General features: G+C 39.2%; 3 protein-coding genes and 1 non-coding gene across 8 annotated transcripts in view; 3 read left to right on the top strand and 1 right to left on the bottom strand.

Annotated features, from left to right (window-relative positions):
- The first annotated feature begins 723 nt into the window (after positions 1-723).
- Positions 724-4445, top strand: rps3a (ribosomal protein S3A). Its single transcript, NM_001329321.1, has 6 exons — positions 724-792; positions 1742-1845; positions 2766-2953; positions 3608-3816; positions 4013-4122; positions 4273-4445. The coding sequence occupies exons 1-6, from the start codon at positions 731-733 to the stop codon at positions 4398-4400; spliced, it is 801 nt and encodes a 266-aa protein (NP_001316250.1). The 5' UTR covers positions 724-730; the 3' UTR covers positions 4401-4445.
- On the top strand, positions 2616-2688 carry LOC124626590 (small nucleolar RNA SNORD73). Its single transcript, XR_006981466.1, has one exon. It is a non-coding gene; the product is annotated as a small nucleolar RNA SNORD73 (small nucleolar RNA).
- A 1608-nt stretch (positions 4446-6053) lies between the features above and the next one.
- sh3d19 (SH3 domain containing 19) lies at positions 6054-18055 on the bottom strand. Of its 3 annotated transcripts, none has more exons than XM_017461082.3 (15): positions 17835-18055; positions 12953-13773; positions 11238-11324; positions 10791-10876; positions 10594-10634; positions 10316-10493; positions 9889-9957; positions 9490-9642; positions 8917-8977; positions 8563-8693; positions 8413-8480; positions 7951-8171; positions 7470-7519; positions 7145-7325; positions 6054-6613 (listed from the first exon to the last, which is right to left on the bottom strand). In XM_017461082.3, exons 2-15 carry the CDS (start codon positions 13419-13421, stop codon positions 6594-6596), a joined length of 1815 nt encoding a protein of 604 aa, XP_017316571.1. In that variant the 5' UTR covers positions 13422-13773; positions 17835-18055; the 3' UTR covers positions 6054-6593. The 3 variants fall into 3 exon arrangements, with proteins under 3 accessions (XP_017316571.1, XP_017316570.1, XP_047008218.1); XM_017461081.3 differs by having other exon boundaries at positions 17840-18055; XM_047152262.2 differs by lacking the exon at positions 17835-18055 and adding an exon at positions 16580-17792.
- Positions 18056-20079: 2024 nt separating this feature from the next.
- Positions 20080-26542, top strand: part of fhip1aa (FHF complex subunit HOOK interacting protein 1Aa) — a 25490-nt gene continuing 19027 nt past the window's right edge. For all 3 annotated transcript variants that reach the window (XM_047152256.2, XM_047152257.2, XM_017461077.3), the window contains exon 1: positions 20080-20295. The gene's annotated coding sequence lies outside the window, so the exon portion shown is untranslated. The remainder of the gene's footprint in view (positions 20296-26542) is intronic.

The raw sequence follows: 26542 nt of genomic DNA, 5'->3' as shown, positions 1-26542 counted from the left end.
AGTAATTAAAGCAATTATTTTGTTGCTCCAGAACACTTCGAACTTGTTGTTATATTTCTTATGTTTGAAAAAACTCAGTCATAATAGTTAGAAGTTGAATCCACTGGTCATTTGAATAAAATGGGTTTTATCTGAAGCTAAACAAGTGAATAAACAAGCGAATAAACAAGCGAATAAACAAGCGAATAAACAAGCGAATAAACAAGTGAATAAACAAGTGAATAAACTAGTATAAATCATGACATTACATTTTTCATTAAAATAGGAGAAGGGTTCATTATATAAACTAAATTCAGGAATAAAAAGCTCCAAAGACTTTAATAAACGAACAAACATCATAGTCTGTAGATGCCTAATATCATTATAATAAAATTAATATGAGATCATAAAAGAAAATATGGAGCAAAAAACTTGAACAGAATTATAATAATAAACTAGTAAACTAAATAATAATAATAATAATAATAATAATAATAATAATAATAATCCCATATATATTATTATTATACAGAGAATCAGGAAAATAACCAAACCTCAAATTAATTAGCATTTCAGCATTAATTAATTTTCAAGCTTATTTTGGTGTCACTTCCATAAACAGACCACTAGGTGGCGGGTCTCCTCTGTGGTCATCACGAGATCTCGCGATATTTCCCCCGGTTTTCTCGCGCTCGCTGTATTTCTCGCGAGAACACCTCATTTCCTCCTCTTTTACTCCCTGCGTTCAAACATGGCAGTCGGCAAGAATAAGAGGCTGACCAAAGGCGGCAAAAAAGGGGCCAAGAAGAAGATGTAAGTTCAAAATTCACCCCATAGGCTCTTTAAGACACTTAAATAAAGATGGCGTTTACGTTTTTGTCATTAAAGGTGTTCGGATGAGTTTGATAATCGGCGGATTGCGTTAGCAGGGCCCGGCTTTATCCCGGTTCATGACTTAGCGGGCTAACTAGCTAGCCGTTTGTTTAGTTATTTTCAGCGTTGTTTATATAAGTCCTTGTTTGTTCGGGTGAAAAATGTCATCTTTATGAGTCAGTAAAGTGTCCTTGGTAGTAATAAGGTTAAAGAGATGAGCTGTAAGTCACATGAACCTGTAATAACGAGTACCTGCAAACCCCTGAGACCATTTAGGTTGTAAAATAATCCTCATTCTAGGCCCTGCTTAAGTAAATAAACTTTTGTCCTAATCCTGAAGAGAAAAAGTGTCCAAGAAGAGAAATAAAACATGTTCAGGTTGTGTATTGATAGATACTTCATGCAGTTAATTTGCAGTCAGACATTTTAATAAATAAAACCCTTTTAATGATCCATGTGAAAATCATGGTTTTGGTATAAAAGCCTTAAAACCAGGACGGTTTGTTTCTATATATAAAAGTTTGTCAAGTTAATGCATTTAGCTTTAAAAAAAATAATAGTAAGATAGCAAGTTCTCTACTCTCCAGTTGGATTTATTATGCGCTAAATAAAAAAAAAGTGCCACTTGTAGGTGATGTGAAATTTATCAAAACTATATTCAAATGAATGCATGCGCGTGTTTTAGATTAGACATCAGCATCAGACGTTAGCATCAGGTTGTGTGTGTACAGACAAGGTGCTGGCGCATGTTTAGATTCCTGAGAATGTCATGAGAAAGTGAAGAATTCTTCCACGTCTGCTGTTTCGGTCCTGAGACGGAGTGCGTTTAGGTTTAGAATGCTGTGGAAATCCCGAGTAAGACTTGAATTATGTCTCCTTTCTTTTCCAGCGTCGATCCTTTCTCCAAGAAGGACTGGTACGATGTTAAAGCCCCGGCCATGTTCAATATCCGCAACCTGGGCAAGACTCTGGTCACCAGGACTCAGGGAACCAGTGAGTGATGCTGAAATCATTTCATATACTACATACTATATATACATACACACACACACACTTTTATTTTGTTTACCCGTGCGTTTGAAAATGTTTTGTCCTCGTGACAGTTCCTACATCACAAACACACCAAAATAGCCTCTTGAGCCCTGTTCGGATGGGATCAGTTTACCAGAAGGATGTCTGTAATTCTTTGTTCGGAGCAGCTTGACGTCTTTGCGTCTCTCTCCGTTCACGAGCGCTCGTCTTGTGTGCCGTCGTTGTGTATCGTTTTCGACATGCTTGGGTGTTGTGGGATTGTTCCTTTCTCCCCGTTTTTTTTTTTCTTCCCCTGCCTACAAAGAGACACTGGCTGATATCAGTTTGGGGGCGAAGCAGGATTACCACAATTAGTGTATTTTTATGGTTTTGCGATTCAGGAAGTGGTTAATACTTACAGCTTTGGAGGGAAAACATCTGTGTGGAGAAATAGTATCTGGACACAAATGATCAGACAAGCACAGGAGTTTTGCTGAGAATCTGTAGGCGTGTAAACTTTCTTGTAGGAGTGCGGGGGAAAAATAAAAACGGCAGTAGCGCCGGTAAAATAGGACGTTACCCCACAACCACAAGGACGTTTAATCCCGTCCGAATAGGGCTTTGGGTGACGTCGGACTTCGCAGAGAATCCCCCAATTCTGTTACGTGACGTTATTGTAATCTAGGATTAATACGTCGGTACTGTTGGCATCGTAAGAGTTTTTTCACTTTGTCCTCATCATGGGCGTTGGGAATGAATGATGACAATAAGTCTTGGCCCCAGATGAAGAGCAGTGATTACTGTGCTACGAGATCTACTGACATTCCCACAAGTATGCAAGTCCTCGGTAGCTACAGACGAATCCCGTGAGCGTCGAGTGACGTGCCTGTCTTTTGTTTCAGGGATCGCCTCTGACGGTCTGAAGGGTCGCGTGTTCGAGGTGAGCCTCGCTGACCTGCAGAACGACGAAGTCGCCTTCCGCAAGTTCAAGCTCATCACCGAGGACGTGCAGGGCAAGAACTGCCTGACCAACTTCCATGGCATGGACCTGACCCGAGACAAGATGTGCTCCATGGTCAAGAAGTGGCAGGTAGGTCGCGGGACGTTCACGCCGGCGTTGATCCTGCTGTATCGGGTGCGCAGGAACACCGCTCGGGAGTGACGTAGTTATACGTAATTAGCTTAGCAAAGTATTTCTTTCCTGCACCATGACAGTTCAATGGGATTTAATTAGCAAGGGATTATATTTAAGGAAATTATAAATCTACATCACTACCCGGTACGTGTTATTTCTCTTTATACCAGAGCAGTATGCCCAGGTTGTGAGATTTCCACTTGTTAGAGAACGACACGTTGTACTTTTTATCCGTTTGTTGTAACGTTTAACGTTAAAAGCTTTGCCGGGTTACTGAGAAACCGTAAAGTGTAAAACGGAAGACTGTTTTGTTTCAGAAGACCCGGTTACGGCTTGACTGATACAGGGGAGGGGCGAGGAAGCTAAATAAACCTTCTGACCAATCAGACTTGAGAATTCTACAGCACTGTAAAAAAATCAAAAAAGCAGGATTGTATTGCTGTTACGAGCACAAACCCGTTGTGTTAAGTAATGCATGCGCGCACACCCTGATGCTCGGATATAAACAGCGGGGTCGGTATGTCGTAAGGTGAAAAACGATCTGAAACGCAGCATTTTTTCTTTTTTAAAAAAATGTTTAAAAAATTCACGTGTACCATTCCTGCGCAGACAATGATTGAGGCGCACGTGGACGTGAAGACCACGGACGGTTACCTGCTGCGCCTGTTCTGCGTGGGCTTCACCAAGAAACGCTCCAATCAGATCCGCAAGACGTCGTATGCCCAGCACCAGCAGGTCCGCCAAATCCGCAAGAAGATGATGGAGATCATGACCCGCGAGGTTCAGACCAACGATCTCAAGGAGGTGGTGAACAAACTGTAAGCGCCTTCGTTTATTCCTGTCCTGCTAACATGGCGTGATGTGAGCGCTGGATCTTCTGCTGAATGAATAAATAACCTCGTGCAGTATATCTGTCGTCTTATGATGTCCTATAGTATATGATTTTGTATAATAGTCTTTGTGATTGTTATTCAGATGCTGCTGTATCTGATTTGCTGATTGTGTGTGTTACAGGATCCCTGACAGCGTGGGAAAGGACATCGAGAAAGCCTGCCAGTCCATCTACCCACTGCACGACGTCTACGTCAGGAAGGTCAAGATGCTCAAGAAGCCCAAGTTTGAGCGTGAGTTTGGGTTTTGAACTTATTCCCGTGGCCTCGTCCCGATCCGCGCACACTAACCCTAATACGCTCGTTCAGCTCGATTTCAGCGTCGTGGTGCGCTCCTGTGTTTCGAAGTCTTCTTTATTGACTTGAACTTGGTGTGTGTTTCAGTGGGGAAGCTGATGGAGCTGCATGGTGAAGGTGGAAGCAGCAGCTCTGCTAAACCGGCGGAGGGCGAGACCGGGGCGAAGGTGGAGAGAGCGGACGGATACGAGCCTCCCGTCCAGGAGTCTGTCTAAATCTCTCATGCTCGTAGACATGGCCAATAAAGTTTGGAGAATGTACGAGTGTGGCGTTGCTTTTTTATTTTTGTGAAATTGCGATAAACTTCAAGGTTGTTTTTAAAGCACGAACTGTTTTCATAACGTATGTGTTAGAGAGATTGACCGATATTGATATTTTTTTTCAAAAAAATATTTTAATAACCAATTCCGATATTTTTGCATTTATGTGAACTATTTGTTTTACTTCTGTTGTTGACGCAATGAGACCGCCGCTAAACTGAACAAACCGTTTGAGTTATAACAATTTTGTCAATTTCACTTCCTCCTTACCTACAAAATGTAACTCTTGTTTATACACCTGTAAATAGAGGGGTCTGAAAGAGTGCAAAGAAATTAAAGTACAGTGACTACGTTTACATGGACAGCAATAATCTAATTATTGACCTTGATCTAAGTAAGGTAATAATGTGATTAAGGTGTTTTACATGAGTCGCTTTTAGAATACTCCTGTCATGTACCCGTTTTACATGTTATTGATCATAATTAGATTAAGAGCCCACGTCATTACGTCACCGCGTCCCGACGTCCCTCCAGAATTTCACGTATCAACATACAGTTCGTCCTCGTTATGGTACCGTATACAGTTTTGGGTGTTTTTATTAGATTTTTTTACGAACGCTTCAAGTGCGGTTAATTATTAGTCATGCTATACATGCAAATAGACGACTGCTTGAAGCCGCGGGCTGCGTGTCAAATTGCATACTTACCTACTGTATAGTAGCCGAGATGCATGTATTTTTCCCCACTATCGGCCTATAGTAGGCAAGTATGCAGTTTGGGACACAGCCGAACTCTGTTGTTCGCCGTAAAGCATAAAACTGCCGTGTGTGATCGTGTCCTGTCGCAAAATGCGGTGAAAACTCCCACACGACGTTCATAATGTGATTAAGGTGTTTACATGTCTGTAATGCACGTCCATAATACGATTAAAACGGGACTAATCCACCTGTCTTAATTCGATTAGAGCTTAATTAGATTATGACCATAATTAGATTAAGGTTGCTGTTTACATGGTAGTTTCTTAATGAAATTATGGTCTTAATTAGATTAAGAGTGGATTATTGTTGTCCATGTAAACGCAGTCACTGTTAAAGTGTCTAAGATTTTGTCTCAATTTCTTCGCTCCAAGCAGCTTAAACTACATATGGAGCGTTTACCTAACTCGTTTAATTTGTATGTTAGGGGCTGTTCTAGCGGGCTGCAATTCTCAAACCGCCCACGAGGTGCCGCTGTTGTCGGTGGCTCCAACATAATCGATTATGGTGAAATGCTTAATATGGGTAAAACGGATTATTGGTCGATCTCTACTTAGAGATATAAGTAATGAGGTGTGAAGTTTGAGACTTTACCTTTGGAAATGGACAGAGTATCTCGGTCTGTATGTGAACTGTGATGTCACAGCAGGCTTCACGGCTGAACGATCAACAGCTTTGATTTTAACGCACACTGCAGGTGTTGTCATTATGGTCTCCTCTTTTCATTATTCTGCCTCTCGATTCTTTTTTTCACAAAAATGCCTTCATATCCCGCTTGATAAATGAGGCCTGTTGTCTCTTTTCTTTCTTCAAGAATTCAAGTTCAAGAATGATTCAAGCGTAACTCATGAAATCTGCTTAACAGTTTCACATTTTTTATTTTTTTAGTAAAAAGGACTTGTGATATATAAATGTTGAATTTATCAAATGAATGAATTACAAACACTTTCCCTTTTTCTTTCTTTTTTTTTTTTGCATGTAGCGGTTAAATGGTGAAATATACAGTATATATCAGGGTTGTACTACACATCAGATTGAAGTCCAGAACTGAATGCTGTAAAGACAAATATCATTTGCTGGAAATTTTAATTTTTTTCTATTCAAATCCAAAAAGTACAATATATTCAGTAAATGAACCAGACACCCTAACACACTGCTCTCTTATATGGGTTTTGTGTGTGTGTGTGTGTGTGTGTAAACTGAAACGGTGTTAATGAAAGGGGGGAAAAGAAATCACATTTATAAATCTTGCACCCAGACTACACAATAACAGCGTTCAGTTTCACCCAAAGAAGGATCCAGAAATTCATACACATAATAATTACAAATCATGTTTATACATGGCAGCTGGTTGTGTTTGTTCCTCTGTGCTTTTTCCCGTCTGCTCCACCGGTTATCGGAGTGAGGAACCTCCTTAACAGAAAACAAAGCAGGGTCAGTAAATGACTTTCTAACCCTGAATAATCTTAATATAATAATGTTTTAATATCTGTCTGTCTGTCTCTCCATCTATCTAAAGTGTTCATCCATCTGTCTGTCTCTCCAGCTATCTATCTAAAGTGTTCATCCGTCTGTCTTTCTGTCTGTCTCTTCATCTATCTATCTAAAGTGTTCATCCATCTGTCTGTCTCTCCAGCTATCTATCTAAAGTGTTCATCCGTCTGTCTTTCTGTCTGTCTCTCCAGCTATCTATCTAAAGTGTTCATCCATCCGTCTGTCTTTCTGTCTGTCTCTTCATCTTTCTATCTAAAGTGTTCATCCATCCGTCTGTCTTTGTCTGTCTCTCCATCTATCTATCTAAAGTGTTCATCCATCCGTCTATCTTTCTGTCTGTCTCTCCATCTATCTATCTAAAGTGTTCATCCATCCAAGACTGCACTTCTTCTTGTAGACCAGCAGATGGCAGGAGTGTAATGTTGTGTAGTCGTGTGTGTGTGTGTGTACCTGTGTGTGTCTGTGTGAAGGAAATAGGGAATAACCCCTCTTTGCCATTCAGTCTTCCATAACTCCATTCTTCATCAGTGTGTTCTATCACTTCGATCACGTCACCTCTCAGGAACGACAGATCTTTATCCGTCTCCGCCGTGAAGTCATACAGAGCCTTGACTCGCTCAACTGCGTACTCCTACAAACACACACAGACATGCATATATATATATATATATATATATAAACAGGTGTGTGAGTGTTAAAACCATTCATTAGTACCAACAACAGCAATAATAATAATAATAATAATCATATGCAGGAATAATAAACTAATACACACCTGATGACGTGTTGAAGCAGCAGCTTGCGTGTTGTTTGAGGCAGCCATCCCTAAATATCATTTTAACTGATCAGAAATGAATGTAGAATGCATAATTTATGTGTGATACAGTAATAAAGTATAAGTAAAGAGTAAAACTCTCTGTTACAAATCGCTGACACTGGAGACTCCTTCCACAGACATTAAATAAACACGGAAGGAGTTTATCCTGGAAACGTCGCCGTATCGACGATTATATATTAGACTTAGATTATGTGGAGTGTACGTAATACAAGTCCCTGTGAATGAGCTGTTGCTATAGAAACGCTAACGTATTAGAACAAGTGCGTTAATATAAACCTGTGATTCGAAGCTGCACTACTGTCAGAGCTGCTGTTCTAGAAAATTCCTCACCGCGTTCTGACCAATCACAATCCAGAATTGAGCAACGCTGTGGTATAGATCATCGAAATTGTGTAGAACTGGATAAAAGTGTTCGTACCAGACAGAGGAACCCTGGTCTGGTTCTTTGCAGGTGAAGGTGGAAGATCCTCCATCAGTTCCACAAAGCTGATGGGGAAAATTCCAACATGGCCACCGATCTCGCCGCGAGCCCAGTCCTCTCCAACGTAGTCCTGGAGTTTGATCACTTGGCCTTCGGTAAACGAGAGCTCATCGCTGTGTTCGCCCTCGAAGTCAAACCTCGCAACACACCGCAGGCCGCTACACACACACACACACACACACACACACACACACACACTGTCACTGAGGTCCAGTTAAAAAATGTTTAGCTACTAGATGAAGGAAAGCCGTCACTTGCTACTCAGTGTCACTGTGTGACAAGTGTCACATGACCATGCTCTGCAGCGGCCATTTTGATTTATTTTCTAAGGATAACGAATGGTAGCTTTCCAAATCAAAAGCACACAGTGACAAAAAATACTAAAAGCAGGTGTCTTACCTGACTTTCTGAGGTGTAGCAGGCGCAGGCGCAGGCGCAGACGCAGGTGCAGCTGCAGGCTGTCTGGACTGTTTATAAACAGACATGATCAATCGTTAACGATTTTTCGTCCCGGCCTTTCCCAGCATGCTCTTCTGCCTCAAACCTTACCAGAATTTTGACGTAGTTAACGGGGAAGAAGCCCGTGATCCCTCTGGACGATCCCAAATACCACTCCATGTCTGTCTGCTCTACGTTATTAATGATGTCTCCAGCCTTCAGCCCGAGTTCTCCAGGACCCTCTGAGTGAAATGAGACACTGCAGATTTTAGCGATGAAGAACACGACGAAGAACATTCTGACTTCAGTCCCGAGAGACGCAGACGCCTCTGTGGGGCCGTGTGCTCCTTCTGTTTCAAACTCAACAGCTCACTCTGTGTGTTACGCTTGAAGGGATAAAGCGCACGCTTTCTGCGTGAGATGCGATTATGATTTTGAAGAAAAAAATTAGCATTTGAGATTCACCTGGAGTGAAGTCATAAAGTGCTTGAACCTGCAGAATGCCGTTTTCCACTGAAGTGCTCTCCTGCAGAGAAAAGTGTTCTTTACTCTCATTAAACGCTTGAGTCTGAGTTAAATAGGCAGATAGATAAATAAATAAATAAATAAAACAGGTTAACCCTGTTTCAAATATCAAATAAGTTCTGAGATTTTTCAATCCTCTAGAAAAAAAAAAATATTGGCACCCTCCAAATGTACAAACCTCGTTCTCACAAGGATATCTCCTGAAGGATATTTCAAATACCGTACATGCTGGAGAAATCCATCCTTGAGATAAATGACCCCAAGTCATTTGGGACACAAAATCAACATTCTCTAACCTTCAAGAGAAGCATCCGGAAGCTCCACAAGCGTAAGATTAATGAGCTGTAAGGATATGTTCTGCACGGAGGACGCCAAGATCTTCAGGGGAAGCTACACCGATATGAACCCTAGGGGTGCCAATAATTTTCTTTGGGCGGAAAAAGACTCTGTCGTTATTGAAACGCCGTAAATAATCCCATGACTTATTCGAGATTGGGTTAATGATCCCGTTACCTGCGGCGCCGGATTGGCGTCGTAATGGGAGTAGTTCGAAAGCGGCGTGATGATCTTCATGTAAGATTTCTGCACCGTTCCTTTCGCGTCTCCTACTTGGCACTCGAACGTTCGGCTGTCGGTTTGGTTCAGCAGAACCAGCACTTCGTTTTTCTACGGAAGAAAAGAAGAAGAGAGAGTCTGTGATGCTCGTGATGCTGCTGAGACTAGAGCAAGAGTACAGGAAGTTCTACATCACAGTAACATTGCTTTACGGTATAAAGACACGTCTGAGCACGAGATCTAAGCCGAGACGTGTTCGGTGTCGGACTTTTGGTTCTTTAACTCGTACCGAAACTAATTAACATATCATTTTTCACCCAATTGTTAATGTAATGAGTTCTTTTGTCCGGGTTGTACCTGAAAGGAGAGCTCTCCAGTGTGTGTGCCGTTGTAGTCGTGATCGGCGATGGCGTGAGGGATTTCCAGCTACGTTAACACACAGAGGGAAAAACAGAACAAGGAGTGAAGGAGTGCGCTGTACGGAACCAGCGCACACTTCAAGCACACACATTAGGATTATTCCGGTAATCCGGCAAGGGTTACAATCGTCTGTTTATTAAAGTATGACTCGTTGTTTTTATCCGTTTATAGTTACGTGCTGTGTAATGTCGTGGACCGTACAAGTACCTGCACTACTGTCAGCGCTGCCGTTATGGAAAATTAATCAACACTTTCTGACCAATCAGAATGGAGAATTCAACAGTCAAGTAGACACGCCCCCCCCCACCCCCCCCCCCCCCCCCGCTCCGCCCCCTCATGTATTGTGATTATTGTTGTTTCTCACTGTGTACTGGTTGTACAGGCAATGTCCGGGATAAGGTCTTGGAGGAAGCACAGGCGCTTTCTTCGACAAATTATGCCTCAGCTTGGAGTTACGCTGGATGCTGTCTCTCCGCGGCGGAGGAGGGCGTCCCGGGGCAGCTTTAGGAGGATGACGGGGCAGCCTTTTACCCCCAGCAGGGCTGATACATATAGAGATCAAAAACACATGTTTATTTACTCCACATTTACAATTAGTGACACTCAGAAAAGGAAAAGAACGCTGGATCACTATATACACACCGTGAAGGCAGAACCGGCTCACACGCTCTACTTAACGAGCCCTAAATCAGACAGACCCGAAGAAACACTCAGGTTAGTCTGTAGTAGTAGAGGAGAATCCCAAAATCACTTCCTGTAGTGTGTATTTAATGTACGCTAAAGGGAGCTGATCTTTATATACAGTACACGTACACCGGTACAGAGAGCAGAACCTGTACCTTGCGTCCGATGGAAGGTGGAGGGCCTCCTATAGCTCTCTGAACAGGAAACGCACGAGGGAACCCATCGGACACTTCCTGTTCCTCTGAAGAACAAGGTCAAATTCTAACGTTATTTTCACTCTCTAATAGTTACGAGATTATTACGCCATATTTACACTAATGCTATTAAAAACGAGCAGGTTAGCTACCACGGCTAAGATTATAGACATACGCTTAGCTAGTCAGCGTCGTATAACGTGAAGAACTTTAAGCTGCTAGCTAAAATGGAACATTTTTCATTCCAGACTTTGTTTTCTAGCTAGTAGAGTATCCTGATTCCCACTTCTGAGGTACGTTGAACGTGTAATATACAGCAATCGCCACTAATACTGACCACACGCAGTTCTAGCATGGAGTCAGGTTTAGGTAAAGGTGTGAAGTACTAACGGTACTAACGGTACTAACGTTTGCCGGGAGCTCTGATGATGGTCGGTTTGCGGCTCCCTTCGCTGGTGAAAGAGGCTGCGTGGTTCAGGTTGGAGAGAACGTGGCCTGTGGAGAGCAGAAGCAGATTCCAGAAACAAGACTTTACTTTCAGTCAGAAAGGACACACGTCTCTCCTGACTGGACATTACTGTCCTTTCTTTCTCTCTTTCCTTCTTTCTTTCGCCAGTTTTTTTCTTCCTTTGTTGCCTCTTTCTTTCTCCCTCCCCCTTTTTTCTCTTCGTGCCTTCGTCCAGCTTTCTTTCTTTCATTATTTTTTTATTCATCCGTCCACACATTGTGTCTTTCTTTCTTTCTTTCTTTCTTTCTTACTTTCTTTCTTTCTTTTCCTTCTTTCCTTCTTTCTTTCATTTCCACTTACTCTTTATAGTTTTTATTTTGCACCCTTTCCTCAACATTCCTTTTTCTTTCTTTTTATATTTCATCCACCCATCCTATTTCTGTTTGTTGTTGGTTTCTTTCTTTCTTTCTTTTACTAATCCATGCATCTTCTTTCTTTCTTTCTTTCTTTCTTTCTTTCTTTCTTTCTTTCTTTCTGTCTTTCTTTCTGTCTTTCTTTCTTTTACTAATCCATGCATCTTCTTCCTTTCTTTCTTTCTTTCTTTTTCTTTCTTTCTTTCTTTCTTTCTTTCTTTCTTTCTTTCTTTCTTTCTTTCTTTCTGTCTTTCTTTCTGTCTTTCTTTCTTTTACTAATCCATGCATCTTCTTTCTTTCTTTCTTTCTTTCTTTCTTTCTTTCTTTCTTTTACTAATCCATGCATCTTCTTCCTTTCTTTCTTTCTTTCTTTCTTTCTTTCTTTCTTTCTTTCTTTTACTAATCCATGCATCTTCTTTCTTTCTTTCTTTCTTTCTTTCTGTCTTTCTTTCTGTCTTTCTTTCTTTTACTAATCCATGCATCTTCTTTCTTTCTTTCTTTCTTTCTTTCTTTCTTTCTTTCTTTCTTTCTTTCTTTCTTTCTTTTACTAATCCATGCATCTTCTTCCTTTCTTTCTTTCTTTCTTTCTTTCTTTCTTTCTTTCTTTCTTTCTTTCTTTCTTTTACTAATCCATGCATCTTCTTTCTTTCTTTCTTTCTTTCTTTCTTTCTGTCTTTCTTTCTTTTACTAATCCATGCATCTTCTTCCTTTCTTTCTTTTACCACCCTCTCTTTCATATTCATTTCATTTATCACCCATCCCTCCACCCACCCATCCATCCTTTTCTTTCATTTGCTTTTCTGTTATTACTCAATATACCCTTTTTCTTTCTTTCTTCTCCCCCACCCTTTATCTTTTCTATTCCCCCTTTCACGCTTTAATTTCTTTTTCCTTTCTTTCTTCTTTATTTCATCCATCCATCCTGCTTTGTTTCTTTCATTTGCTTTGTCTATTCATACCCAAAACATCTTTCTTTCTTTTTTTTCTGTTTTTCCTCCCTTTCGTACTTTCTTTTCTTTTTGCTTCCATCCAGCATTTTCCCAAATTTTTCTTTGTTTCTTTCATTGGCGTTTTTCTTTCTTTTGTCTTTTCTGTGTTTTGTTCATTTCTTATTTTTTTCATTTGCTTTTCTATTAATACTCAGTATACCTGTTTTCCTTCTGTCTTCCTGCCTTTCTTTCTTTCTTCCTCTTTCTTTCTTTCCTGCTTGCTTACTTGCTTGTGTATTTATCTTTTCTGCACCGGAGGAAAACGTGACTTACTAAAAGGAGCGTCCACGTATTCGTTCTCTTTGGTTCTGCCGTGATTGTTGACGTTCTGCTGGCCGTTATGGGCCGTACGTGGAGAAAACGGAGGAGTGTTGAAAGCGGCATCCTCGTCCTGGGAGTTTAGAGTTCTGGTTCTGCGCAGCGAGGGTCGAGACGGGAGCTGAGGAGGAGGTCTAATCAGAGGTTGGGGTTTAAACTGATTGCTGGAGTTTAGTGAGGGTTTTCTAGGCATCTGTGTTCTCAGGGGTGGAGATGGAGGCACTGGAGTGCTGTCGGTGCATGGTTCTTCTTCTGTGGTGCTGCTGACGGAGGCTCTCCGAGTCATGGAGGGCTTCGGTGCCACGGCTGGCCGCGTCGCGTTTCGGGGTCGGGTCGTCAGGGTGCTGAGCTCGTCAGTGACTGTCTGTCTCTCAAATTCATGGATCTTAGCCCGAATGTTGCGCTCGCTGTGAAGAGCGGTCATGTTCTCAATCAGGTCCTCTTCGTCCTGCTCAGAGTCGAAAGTCGTAAAATAAAAAAACCCTCCAACAGTTAAATATTAAATATTTCCCTGATGATGCAGCTGGGTCATGTTTTTCAAACAAGCGTTTGACCTTTGACCTCGTTGTTGATTCGGTGTTCAGGCTGAGGATGAAGTTGGGACACAGGGAGGGGTCTTGGGAACAGCACCAGAGCCTTTGATTGGACACAAAGATTCTGAGCACTGATAGAGGAGACCAGGACTGATGATGATTGCTCACTAATTATCTGAGATGGATTGTGATTGGCTGCTGTGAGTGACGCCCTCAGAGGCTTTCTGTGCTTCTCTCCCAACTCTGAAAGAATGAAATAAATATTACTATAATAACTTATTAATCTAAAAAGTCTAAAAAAAAGAAGAGTGTGATAATGATGAACACTGTGTGTTAAGAGTATATGTTTTGAATAAAATATACAACACCATAATCAGGAGATTCAGACAGGTTTTTTTTTTATTCAGTTGGACCTTTTTTGGTTCATTTGAAATGATCGACAAATAAATAAATAAATAAATAAATAAATAAATAAATAAATGCAAATGGCTAAAGATAGCAACAGACCAAAATGCTAGTAAATGATGCTAATGCTAGCTGCTAATCATGAAGGCTGGCACTAATCCATGTAAATGCTAACATCTGATTAGACCAAAGGAATGAATAATGGATTGTTGAGTGAACAGGTCAGCTGAAGAGAATGTTGGTATATTTAATAAAATATAAACTGTTCTTAACGGCTATTAGCCTGATGCTAATTACTCCCTAATACACCCTTGATTTGTTACTAGCAAAACATTCCTAACTCTTTCAGGAGCTCCAGAAACAGATTTCCTCACACGCCTAAATAATTACACTTAATTAAAGGGTTTTTTTAAATGGATTTTGGTGGTGTATTGACACCTTTTAGCTAACTGTCTAACTAAACTAATATCCCTACACACATACTGTAATAGCAGCTAATCAAAACTAGGAACAAACAGGAAATGGCAAAAGCTAACAATAGCAGCTAAACACAGTTAAGAATCTGATTTGTACGTTTTAAATATGAATTCTCGAATAATTCATAAGAACATCTAGTGAGAAATTTTCGATTTTTGTGAAATATATATATATATATATATATATATATATATATATATATATATATATATATATATACACACATATATATTCATTGTCTTAAAGACATTTTGAGACATCTACTTTGTAATCAAAATGGATTTTTAGTAAGTAATATTTAAGTACTATATACTCAAAATCATTTATTCTAAGGTGACATTGGATTTAAATAAACATAAATCCAATGTCATCTTTGAGTTTGAGTTTTTGAGTTGTAATATAAACTAGACCGGTACATTTCCTGAAGAAAATGTGAGCGGTGCTTGCCGTGGCGAAACCCGGGACGGGGCGACAATACTTTCGGGAGCCGACAGCGTAGGCCGCCAATACTTTTGAGAGCCAGCCAGATCGATACTTTTTACAGCCAGTGTACGGAGGCAATTCTTTTAGAGCACGCTATGTAGGGCGCCAATTCTTTCGCAACTCAATGCAAAGCAATGGGAAACTTTCCGACTTTGAGCTTCCGTTCCGGGAACTCCGACATTTCGATCGCTTATAAGAGTCATAGCACACCTCTCCTCAATAAGCCGATCGATTGGACACCTCACCCGTGGAATCGTTACGAGCCGGAAAAAAAGTGCAATAATAAAAATAATAGTAATAATAATAATAATAAGTATGCCGAATAACAATAGTAGTGCTTTTCAAGCACCACTAAATATGAAACAGAATGAAATTTCCATGTACCATTTGTAATTCAGTAATATGAGAGAATTGGTCAGGGGTCTGAATACTTTCTTTTTAAACATTTTTTTGGTGTGTCTTCCCCCCTGGCATAATTCCATGCAAGCCTAGCTTTAACCACATACCAAACAAACCTGTTAGTGCTGCCAGCATGTCTCACATGTCTCACAGTGCATAAATGCCATTTATTCAAGGGCTTAACCATGGTACGGACACCCCCCCCAAAAAAACCCCCAAAGTTTGATACTGAAAATTTGCATATTTAGAACATAGTTTTAGGATTAGAGCTACCGTTTGAATCCACGTGATTTCTGAGTGATAGAAGCTCCCACAGCATGGGGAAATTGTAGGGTGCTGTGGACGTCCTGTCTCCATTTCTTACAGACTGAGCTGCTAAAATATATCAACGAACTTGCGTTGAGTACGGGCGCAACCAAGTGTACAATTGGAGGAGGGGCACACACCCATTTTCCTTAACAAACGGAACTATATTAAAAAGGAATAGACATAAATAAATAGAATAGATGAAGAAAAGACAGATCCGTTGGCAGGATTCATTAAAGGCGGGCATACAGAAAATATTTCTACTGTGTATTGGGGGGACAGATTGGTATTTCCTCAACACTGGGGGGGGGGGGGGGACTCGACCCCCCCAAAGAATGCGTGGTTACGCCTATGCGTTTATTGTGTATTCTAGTGCAATAAATTGCATAATGAAAGTTATTTTTCTTCATTGTTCACAGTCTAAAACTTGATTTAAAGCAGCACTCGGTGTATAGCTGGTGTACGAGGCTGGTTATTGATACTGGTCCTTGATATAAGGCGGAGAAAGAGTAAGAAACAAGGCCATTGTGAACTTTTGCTGCTCTTCCTTCGACATACCTGATAATATTACTGCAGTCTACACGGCTATTTTAGTGACAGTGACTTAGCTATGCTAGTTACAATGCTAGCTCGCACGTACTCAGCAAGTCTTTGATTAGAGACAATCTGAAGACATGGTAGCAGTTAAAATGTGACTAACTCATAGAGAATATCAACATTTCAGTCAGATATGTTGATAAATCACTAAAAAAAAGGTAAAGTACGCCTGAAATCATGTTATAATCGCTCTTAGCATTGACTGCGAAACCAAACTTCTTTGGCTGCTGCCATTTTGAGAGACACCGCTTCACAACTTTCGCGAATACGGCGAGAAAGGACTGTTTATGTGGTAAACACAGTGGACACACAACAGAATATGAATACACGCTCCACTACAGGAGATTAAAGCGCCGCGCTTAGGTCTGTGGGAATATTTCACCTAAAGGACGAGAGACGTTCTTTTTCTCCTGGACGAAGAAGAGAAGTACTCCGTAGCCGTCAAACCGTATCGAAACATTTCTACACCGAGGGCGAAGTCTGCGATGTGATGACTTGGCAAATTGTGGGTTTTCTTGTGGTTTTTTGTTTGTTTGTATTTTACGCCGATTCATTCTTCTATCTTGTTATAGTCGCACACAGTGTTTAAAATGAGTTGGCTCCTCCATGAAGCCACATTCACTATTGAGTTACAGCTGATAGTATCAAACCTGCACACACACACACACACACACACACACACACACACACACACCACATGAATGGGGTCTTTGTTCTTTGAAAATTCGGACGCACACAATTTTCCCACTTTATCCAAGCTTGAACTTTCTCCCCATGCTTCGGAGGGTTTCCTCCACCAGTCCGAAGACGTGCATTGTAGGCTGGTTTCCAAATTGTGGAGTGTGTGTGTGCGATTGTACCCTGCGATGGATTAACACCCGTCCAGGGTGTCCCCCGCCTTGTGCCCTGAGTTCCCTGGGATAAACTCCAGGCTCCCCGTGACCCTGTGTAGAATAAGCGCTATGGAAAATGGATGGATGGATGGATGGATGGATGGATGGAGAAGTGTATACCTGATGATGAGCTGTTCTCACGGTGTTCCCCCGTCAGTGTGGGTTTCCTCTCATTTCTCAAAAACATCCCGATAGATAGACTGGCTACATTAAATTGCCCCTAGGTGTGAATGCGTGTGTGTGTTTTTGTGTGTGTGTGTGTGTGTGTGTCTGATGCCCTGGCATCCAAGCAGAGCCTCAGCATTCCAGGGATAGGTTCCAGATCCACCGCAACCTTGACCAGCATCAATCATTTACCGAAGCTGAATGTTACCGTAGCTTGATGAAGATGTCATTTGAAGCATAAATATGAACACTGGGCCACGGAACAGATTTTAGTTGAGATAGACCGCCATTATTTCTTGCCTACAGCACATTCGTCTCATGCCCCGGGTGCAAAATAAAAGACTGGAATTATTTGGAATTATTGATGGTGTATTAAAGAGATTGTTTTCTCCTTAACACACCTGTCACTAAGGGTTTCTTTCACCGTTCTGGAGCAGTGAAGCTTTTTGTAAATACTAAATGAAAATGAATACACACGTGAGATGTAACTTAATAGCAGCAGTATCACAAAAACAACACGACATTACATTGTCCATATTGTAAGCCATATATATTTGACAACAACAAAAAAACACACACCTTACCTGATGTGTATCGGAAAGCCAGCAGCCTCAATAGTGTTATTCCAGTAAAGTGTGTGTGTGTGTGTGTGTGTGTGTGTGTGTGTGTGAACGTGCTGGAGAGTAAAACCCAGAATGTGTGACCTTGTTTCGAGCGGCTCGAATGCTGCGGATCAGGAAATACGGCTTACGCACCTCACAGCCTACATTTAGTTACTAAAGCTAATGGCATGCCGCGTGTTTACATAAGTAAATACCATATGACGGGTTCATGGCAGCGCTTTCATCATGCTGGGTGTGTGTCAGTGCTAGCTGAGGTGTGTGAACACCTGCTTTTCAAGTTGTGCCTGAGCAGCAAGTGGGAAAAAAAAAAAATGAAAAAAAAAAAGGTGACATTTAGATTTTATCCATGAATAAACTGTAAATAAAGGACAAGTGTCGGTTGTTTTTGTTTTATTTGTGAAAGTGTTTGTATGGAGAGTGTGTATGTGTGTGGAGGTCACCAATCCAAGAATTCTTAGTGGAGAGAGAGAGAGAGAGAGATTTTTTAAATATTTTTGTGGGGACCAAATGTCAGGAGCATAGGAATATCTGACAATTCAGTCTTCACAGGAATAGTATGTGTGTGTGTATGTGTGTGTGTGTGTGTGTGTGTGTGTGTGTGTAGAATGCTAATCCTTTATTCTCCTCACTGTCCCCTACAGGTGATGTGGACAATGCCAGCTTGTTTTTTTTATTTCATGAACAGTTCTACACAGAGAGCCCAGGACTGAAGGACCAGTGTAACACCATCCCTTTATACTCGGTCCCGCAGTACTTTATCCCTATCCCCATCACTCTATTCAGTATACAGTAGCCTGTCGATCCTATATAGATGACAGCTGTAAATAGTATTATTTGTTAATAGTTGTTACATAGTGCTTATATATACAGTTTTCTTAATAATCCTTTAAAAAGCATCAAAACACAAAGCGAATTTCTCCCTCATATAGAAATGCCTTTTAAAGAATTTCTGAAACTGTGAAAAATGACAAATAACAAAATTCCGATATTTATAGCCTTTTAACATTTGCTCGTATACATTTAAGTGTCCATAGCAAATTTGTATATATAAAAATATATAAGAAATCTTCAGATTATATAGAGAAAAAATCATTATCGAGGGCCAAAATTCTGGGAGATGTTATCGTTTTCCACGGGAAATGACGCCACTGTAGTGCATCATTTATATTAGGCCATCACTCTGAACTCTCACGGTCATGTTTTAGGAAGAAATACCAAAACGGTGCTTTGTGCAAAAAATTTAAATTATATAAAGATATGTTATTTGTTGTAATGATATGTAATATGTTATTTATATTAAATTGTAACCTGAAAGAAAAGAGTGAAACAGTTTTATACACTTATTGCTGTCTGTCAGATTTTTTTTTTTACAGATATATTGAAGAGAACTGAAAATGCCTTCAGTGAAGTTTAAAAAAATAAAGGAAAAAAAAGGAAACGTTGCTGTAATGTGTTTTTTTTTCCAGTGCAGTAATCATCTTTGTCCAACAGATGGCGCACACTATAACCAAACTACTCTAACAAACAAACAAACAAATCAAATTCAGAGGCACTGAAAGCGTTTAACTATTCGGCAAAAAATGAGAGAAAGAATAAGAAAAATAAAAGGTGAATTAATAAAATTAACAAATGAAACAATAAACGAATCTCTAATAATTATATTAAAAAATGTTTGATATGAAGAAACCTAAAATATTTGCCCTTTATTTATCCAAAAATATATAGGCCTATATTTAATAAAGATTAATATAGTGATTATTTGTTATTGTTGTTGTTGTTATTGTTGTTGTTGTTGTTGTTGTTGTTGTTATTATTATTATTATTATTATTATTATTATTATTATTATTTTAAAGAAATAAAGAAAGTAAATGAAAACAAATTTATTAGTGGGTGAGATAAGTATTTAAAATATTTTAGGTCTCTTCATTAAAACAATTTTGTTTTGTTAATATCATTATCAGTCTTGTATTCTATTTATATATCATATATTTCCAAACAAACAAATAAACAAACAAACTAACAAACTTAGTTGTTTCTTTATTAGTCAAGCAGATAATATCAGTTAATTAATTAGTTAAACTAATGTATTAGACGGTTAGGTAAGGTTCTCTTCCCTGGGGGCGTGGTTTACATAGCGACTCATTTACATACGCATGCGTGGGCGGGGTCTTGTCTGCGCGTTACCTTGCCAGCGCGTCCAATCAGCGCTGAGGTGTGCGCTCGAGGCTGCGCGAGACGGAGGCCCTTCACTGCTTCCTGAGCGGAATTAAAGCCACCATGACTGAAGTCCAGCAGAGGATTTCATTTCACACGCAGGAGGATTTATAACAGAGCAAAACTAGTTTACAGGAGCTGCAGGACTTCGAGTGAAGAAAGAAATCAATCTCTCATCTGGTCATTTATCACCTGGGAACAGGTGAGCTGTGTACCTGCGTTTGAGCTGCTGGCGTCGTCGCTGTCAGTGTTTGTTGTGTTGTGTTTCAGTCTAAACAACAACAACAAAACAAGCTGCATTTAACATGAGACACTTCTTCAAGTGTTCAGGCGTTTTATAGTTTTAATTTAGAAATCTAAAACAGAATTGTCAAAGTAGTTTCTCTTTCTCTCTCTCTCTCTCTCTCTCTCTCTCTCTCTCTCTCTCTCTCTCTCTCTCTCTCCTGTGAACACACCTGAGCAGGTATACTTTGCTCTTGCCTCATTTTACTGACATTTTCCATTCAGGAAAATAAGCCTTCAGTGATCTGTCTTCACATTTCACCCAGCAAATATTGGAAAAGCAACATTATTATTATTATTATTATTATTATTATTAAAGCTTAAGAGTTCATCCTTCATTGTCAACCCTCAATCCTTTTTTTTTTTTTTTTAAACTGCATTTTCTGTCTTTCAGTTTCAGAAGTTTTACGTAAATTTTGTGTAAGTCAGAATAAGTACTGAACCAGAAAATGTCTGATCTAATACCAGTCCGATCAATTACAGGCCTGAGTCTGATACTCAGGAAGAAATCACCCCGGGACGTTCCGTCAACATCGATCAATAACACCACGTCCTGAAGTGTTTTATTCCTCTTACACTACAGCAATTTGCCAACATTAACAATTATTTTATTAATTTAAAAAAAAAAAAAAAACCCACCACATAATACTTTTTATCCATTTACAGCTACAGTTAAAGCCGTGGCTCGTGTCCGTGAGACGAGGAAGTTCCTGTTATCGCTTGTGTTATTACAGTCAGCGGTCTCCCTGTCTTTTCTTTCTCTTTCTTCCATCCAAGTACTAACCAGGCCCGAGTCTGCTTTACTTCTGGGATCAGACGAGATCGGGCGTTGTCAGAGTAGCGCGGCTGTAAGCTTAAAAAACCCCACCACAAACATGTTACCGAGTAACCGCAAACTTGGTTTGTCACGAAGATGAAAGACTTCCTGAGCGTTACAGAGCGCTGACACTGGAGACTCCTTCCATAAATGTAAAAAAATAAAACGTCGCCTTACAGAAAACCTCACCGTATCGACTTTTTCCTTTTTTTAAAAAAGGACCTGTTTTAAAAGGACACTTTTCTCGTTGGCTTTAATTTAAGCGGCACGCCTGTCGTACAAATCCCTGTACGGGTCGTTGCTATAGAAACGATAACGTATCAGAATGCTGTTAGAGACAATGAATCAACACCGTCGAGCCGATGCCAGTCAGATTTGAGAATTCAGGAGCTCTGTGGTATAATGGTGCGTGCGTGCGTGTGTGCGCGCGCGTGTGTGTGCGTGTGTGTGTGTGTGTGTGTGCGTGTGTGTGTGTGTTTGTAATCAGTACATTTTCCCCAGATCTGTAATGAGTGACTGATCTCAGACTTTTCAAATGTGCTACTAAATTTGGAATTGTTTGCTGAATTCTTGAAACATTTGTTCAGAGTAAAAGCAAATGATTTTTTTTGTTTTGTTTCGTTTTTTCTTTTCCTCCACATTTACGTAGTGTTCCTGTAGTCTGATCACGGCTCAGAAGGCGTCGCATCAATATTTTACACAAGGGTCATTTTTTATTTACAATTCTTCAGTGGGTGTGTGTGAGGTTGCATAATTTACAACAAGGTATTTTCTCTCTCTCTCTCTCTCTCACACACACACACACACACACACACACACACACACACACACACAATCTCTTTGTGCTGTTACTGTACAACCTCATTTCTCCACAAGCAGAACTTGACCTCCAGATTGTGCTACATTTAAGTATTAAATAACATCAGCCGGCCTCGGACACTTTCTCCTTATTCTACACTTTTCTCATTTATTTGAAGTTAACTTGCACCCGTGTTCGGGAAGTAAACATGAAGAAAAGTTTGTGATTGGTCAGTTGCACTGTCAGTCAAACAGCCTCTTCCTGTTAAAGCAGGTGGTTCTTGGCTAGGTGAGGAAGAGTACCAGAGTCTCACATGCGACTGCATTTTGAGCAAAGGGTGCTTTAGGAATGGTAAATTGTGTTCAAGTCGTACTTGTATATAAACAAACTTTATATCTGATGTGTATCTTTAAATGATCTTATCTTTAAATTGTATGTGTTTATTATTATTATTATTATTATTATTATTTTTTACATGTGGGAATTATGGTGGAGTTTCCAACTTGTTAACATTGTTCTCTTCCTTTTTCTTCTTTTTGTTTCCCTACATCTATCCAATCCAATCGTGTAGTCTATCCATCCATCCATCCATCCATCCATCTATTCTTCCGTCCAGTCCGTACATCCTTCTATCCGTCCAATCACGAACATTTTCAACTTGTCAAGCCATTGATAGAATTTACAATATTTTCTACACTTTTTGTTTATAACGTTAATCTCTCCTTCATCCATCCATCCATCACATTCACTTATCCGTCTTTCATCCATCCATCCAACCAATCTTAAACAATTACAAACTATCAAGCTCTTGAGAGATCTTTTAAAAATGTTTTCACCAATTTGTTTGTTTAAAATGTGAATCGTTCTTTCATTTGTCTGTTCCTTCCATTCATCCCTCCGTCAAATCCATCCATCCATCCATCCATCCATCCATTAAATCCAAGTATTTATCCATCACTTCAGTTATGAACACTTTATAACTGCCTTGGAAGAATGAATTTTTTATTTTTATAATTTATTTGTAAGAAATCTTGTGCGCGAGCGAGAGAACGGGGGGGGGGGGGGGTTATATTAGGGGATTGATTGGTGTCTTGGCTTTCAAAAACAAATGTCAATCACTGGAAATGTTCTTGTGTAAATGTCAGGTATCACATCCTATTCACCTTACATTGTCTTTTAAAAACCACAGTGCATTATGGGTATTCTGTACTCACTAGGCTGCATGGTGTGAACGTCAGTTTGTTAGCAGTTTTGACTCTCAATACGGTCAAAGCAGATACAGGTTGTTTAAACTTATATATATATATATATATATTGGTATAACATTTATTCAGAGGCATGTTAATAACATATTTATACCTTTTTTATTTCTTTTTTTTCTTTTCTCTCTTTTCATTTTCGCAAAAATGGGTAGAACGTCTAAATTCCAAGGTCTCAAAGTAATTTGATACGTTCGGGAAAATCGTAGGATAATTTATTTTTTACTATTTACCTGACTGTAAAAACTGTTACTGCTAATAACAATGCGTTGTATTAGAATAAAAACAGTAGCCCAGTTTGCTACTTTTCTCGTCTTAGATTATTGTTCTATCAAACGAGCACTTGGTTATCATAACAAATCTTTATTTGGAACACAGCCAGTGAGACCTTCAGAACGGGATAAAGGTGTAAAAATGTCTTAAAGTGATAAGAATTAAAAGCCATTTGTGTTTTAATCCTAAATGCAGACAGTAGGGCGGGGTTCTGGATGCACAATGTGTCTTCTGTTTCCCTTTCTACAAACACACACACACACACACGCATGCGGGTTTATCTGTGCCTCTGGGTAAAGAGAGCGCCCGCTTGATCGTTGTCGGAGCACGTCCAAACATCTACACACTTCAGACGACACGATTATCAGGAATTAAAAGAATGTTTCATTTCATCTTCACTTCTCTAGTGCGGCAGTGTGACGGTTTGGAACACAGCCCAACACGTGATGTTAGGAAGGAAGCCCTTTCAGTGGGCTACGTCATAAATTGCATACTTCTATACTACTTCCAAGTAGCGCGATGGCGTCTATGGTCTATCGTGTTTAGTACACTTGTGTTGTTTGTTTTTCTTTTGGGGGGGGATTTAGCCGTTCATCAGTTCAGGTGTTAATGCTTGCTAAATGCTTAGCTATCACCACTACACGAGTGCAGTAGTATGGACTGGGACTCAGCCCTTGAGTATTGGTGTCATGGTTGAAGTAATGAAACAAAATACAAAGCCGTCTATTATGTTTCATCGTGGTTCTGTTGTTCACGTGGCGATTTGGGACGCAGCGACACAGCTCATCTAGCAAGCTAAGACTAGACAATAGGGGTGGTGTAATATTTTGTCACACTCTTTAGTGCACGAGTATGCTGGTTTGGGACACCACCATGGCTTTATCTCACACAGTGCAGGAAGTGCTCTGCACAATCACTATACTGTATATGTGTGTTCTTTGATTGTTGTTATCTCCAAGGTTATGGTTGCCTTGTTAACAGTGTTGCGTAAATCCCACCTATCAGGTTTCAGGATCTGGTTTCCGGGGTATGTAAATGAGACTGAGTTTGCATTTGTGTGTGTGAGGATGTCCGAGGTGGCTGATTTTAGCCTCTGTGTGTCATCCCATAGCTACTGTAATGCGCCTCTAATGGATGAGGATATAAATCGTAAAAAACAGCCAGTTCTCCAGATTATTCCGTCAGAATTGCGTGAGCGACACGTGAAATTATTTCAAACCGATGCTCATGAAGTCTTGTGGGATTGCTGAGTGTGATAACTGATTTACTCTGTATACGTGAACTTGCATGTGTCCGTGATCATGTAGTGAGAGACACGGCAGAGGAGACGGCGGTCGGTTTCGGCCAGGAGGGTAAATACCCAGACTGGAACCTTGAGTATCAGCCGATATCGATACCCACGCGGCGTTTTTAAAGTGAGAAACTATTTAGCTTTAAAAGGATTTTTTTTTTTAAAACTGAAACACTTCAGGAAAAATCCACAGCTAAAAGCACGACTTACAGACCCACAGCATTCATACCAAAATCACTTCCGTTAAAGAGAGAATAAAGTATCAAATATAAATATAATACAAATCTAATCTAACAACAAGAAATAAATAAATCAAGCCTCGTTATATGTAAACGTTCCAGTTCCAAACCCAAGTCTAGTCTTTTCCATTTGTTACAGGATCAGATCAAATTAATAATTTTTTTTCTTCTCCAATATCCGATCCACCATTTTTAATGTTTAACTTTTACTTGCACCTTGAATCTCTGACTTAAACTCGGACTTAAACTTTATCTTTATCGCTAATCTAAACTTAAACTTTATCTCTAACTTTATCTCTAATTTAAAGTAAACTTTATCTCTAACTTTAACTTTATCTCTAATTTAAACTAAACTTTATCTCTAACTTTAACTTTATTTCTAATTTAAACTAAACTTTATCTCTAACTTTAACTTTATCTCTAATTTAAACTAAACTTTATGTCTAACTTTAACTTTATCTCTAATTTAAACTAAACTTTATGTCTAACTTTAACTTTATCTCTAATTTAAACTTTAACTTTATCTCTAATTTAAACTTTAACTTTATCTCTAACTTTATCTCTAATTTAAACTTTAACTTTATCTCTAACTTTATCTCTAATTTAAACTTAAACTGTATCTCTAGCTTTAACTTTATCTCAAATTTGAACTTAAACTTTATCTCTAACTTTAATTTTATCTCTAATTTAAACTAAACTTTATCTCTAACTTTATCTCTAATTTAAACTTAAACTTTATCTCTAACTTTAACTTTATCTGTAATTTAAACCTAAACTTTATCTCCAACCTTAACTTTATCTCTAATTTAAACCTAAACATTATCTCTAACTTTATCTCTAATTTAAACTTAAACTTTATCTCTAACTTTATCTCTAATTTAAACTTAAACTTTATCTCTAACTTTATCTCTAATTTAAACTTAAACTTTATCTCTAACTTTATCTCTAATTTAAACTTAAACTTTATCTCTAACTTTATCTCTAATTTAAACTTAAACTTTATCTCTAACTTTATCTCTAATTTAAACTTAAACTTTATCTCTAACTTTATCTCTAATTTAAACTTAAACTTTATCTCTAACTTTAACTTTATCTCCAACTTTAACTTTATCTCCAACTTAAATTTTTTCTCTAACTGGAAATTTATCCTTAACATCAACTTTAACTTTATCTCTAACTGGAAATTTAACTTTATCTCTAACTGGAAATTTAACTTCAACTGTTTCTTGAATATTTAATAAATATTGTTTGGATGAGTTGTTGTGGGGGGGGGGGGGGGGGGAAATAAGTAAATTATTAGCCAGGAATTTTACTCAGCGTTGTGAGGCCTGTTTTTGAAGAAAATGGTGATTTTTTTTTTCTTTGTTTTCATTTTTGCATTTATTTACATAGGACCTGTCATTTCCAGTGAATTATTTCCATGGACATCGACCGTTAGTGGTTAGTGAGATGTAGATATATATATATATATATATATATATATATATAT

This window comes from Ictalurus punctatus, chromosome 29 (genome assembly GCF_001660625.3).
Source record: "Ictalurus punctatus breed USDA103 chromosome 29, Coco_2.0, whole genome shotgun sequence".
NCBI classification, from domain to species: Eukaryota; Metazoa; Chordata; class Actinopteri; order Siluriformes; family Ictaluridae; genus Ictalurus; species Ictalurus punctatus.
This window is presented reverse-complemented; position numbering and strand designations above follow the sequence as displayed.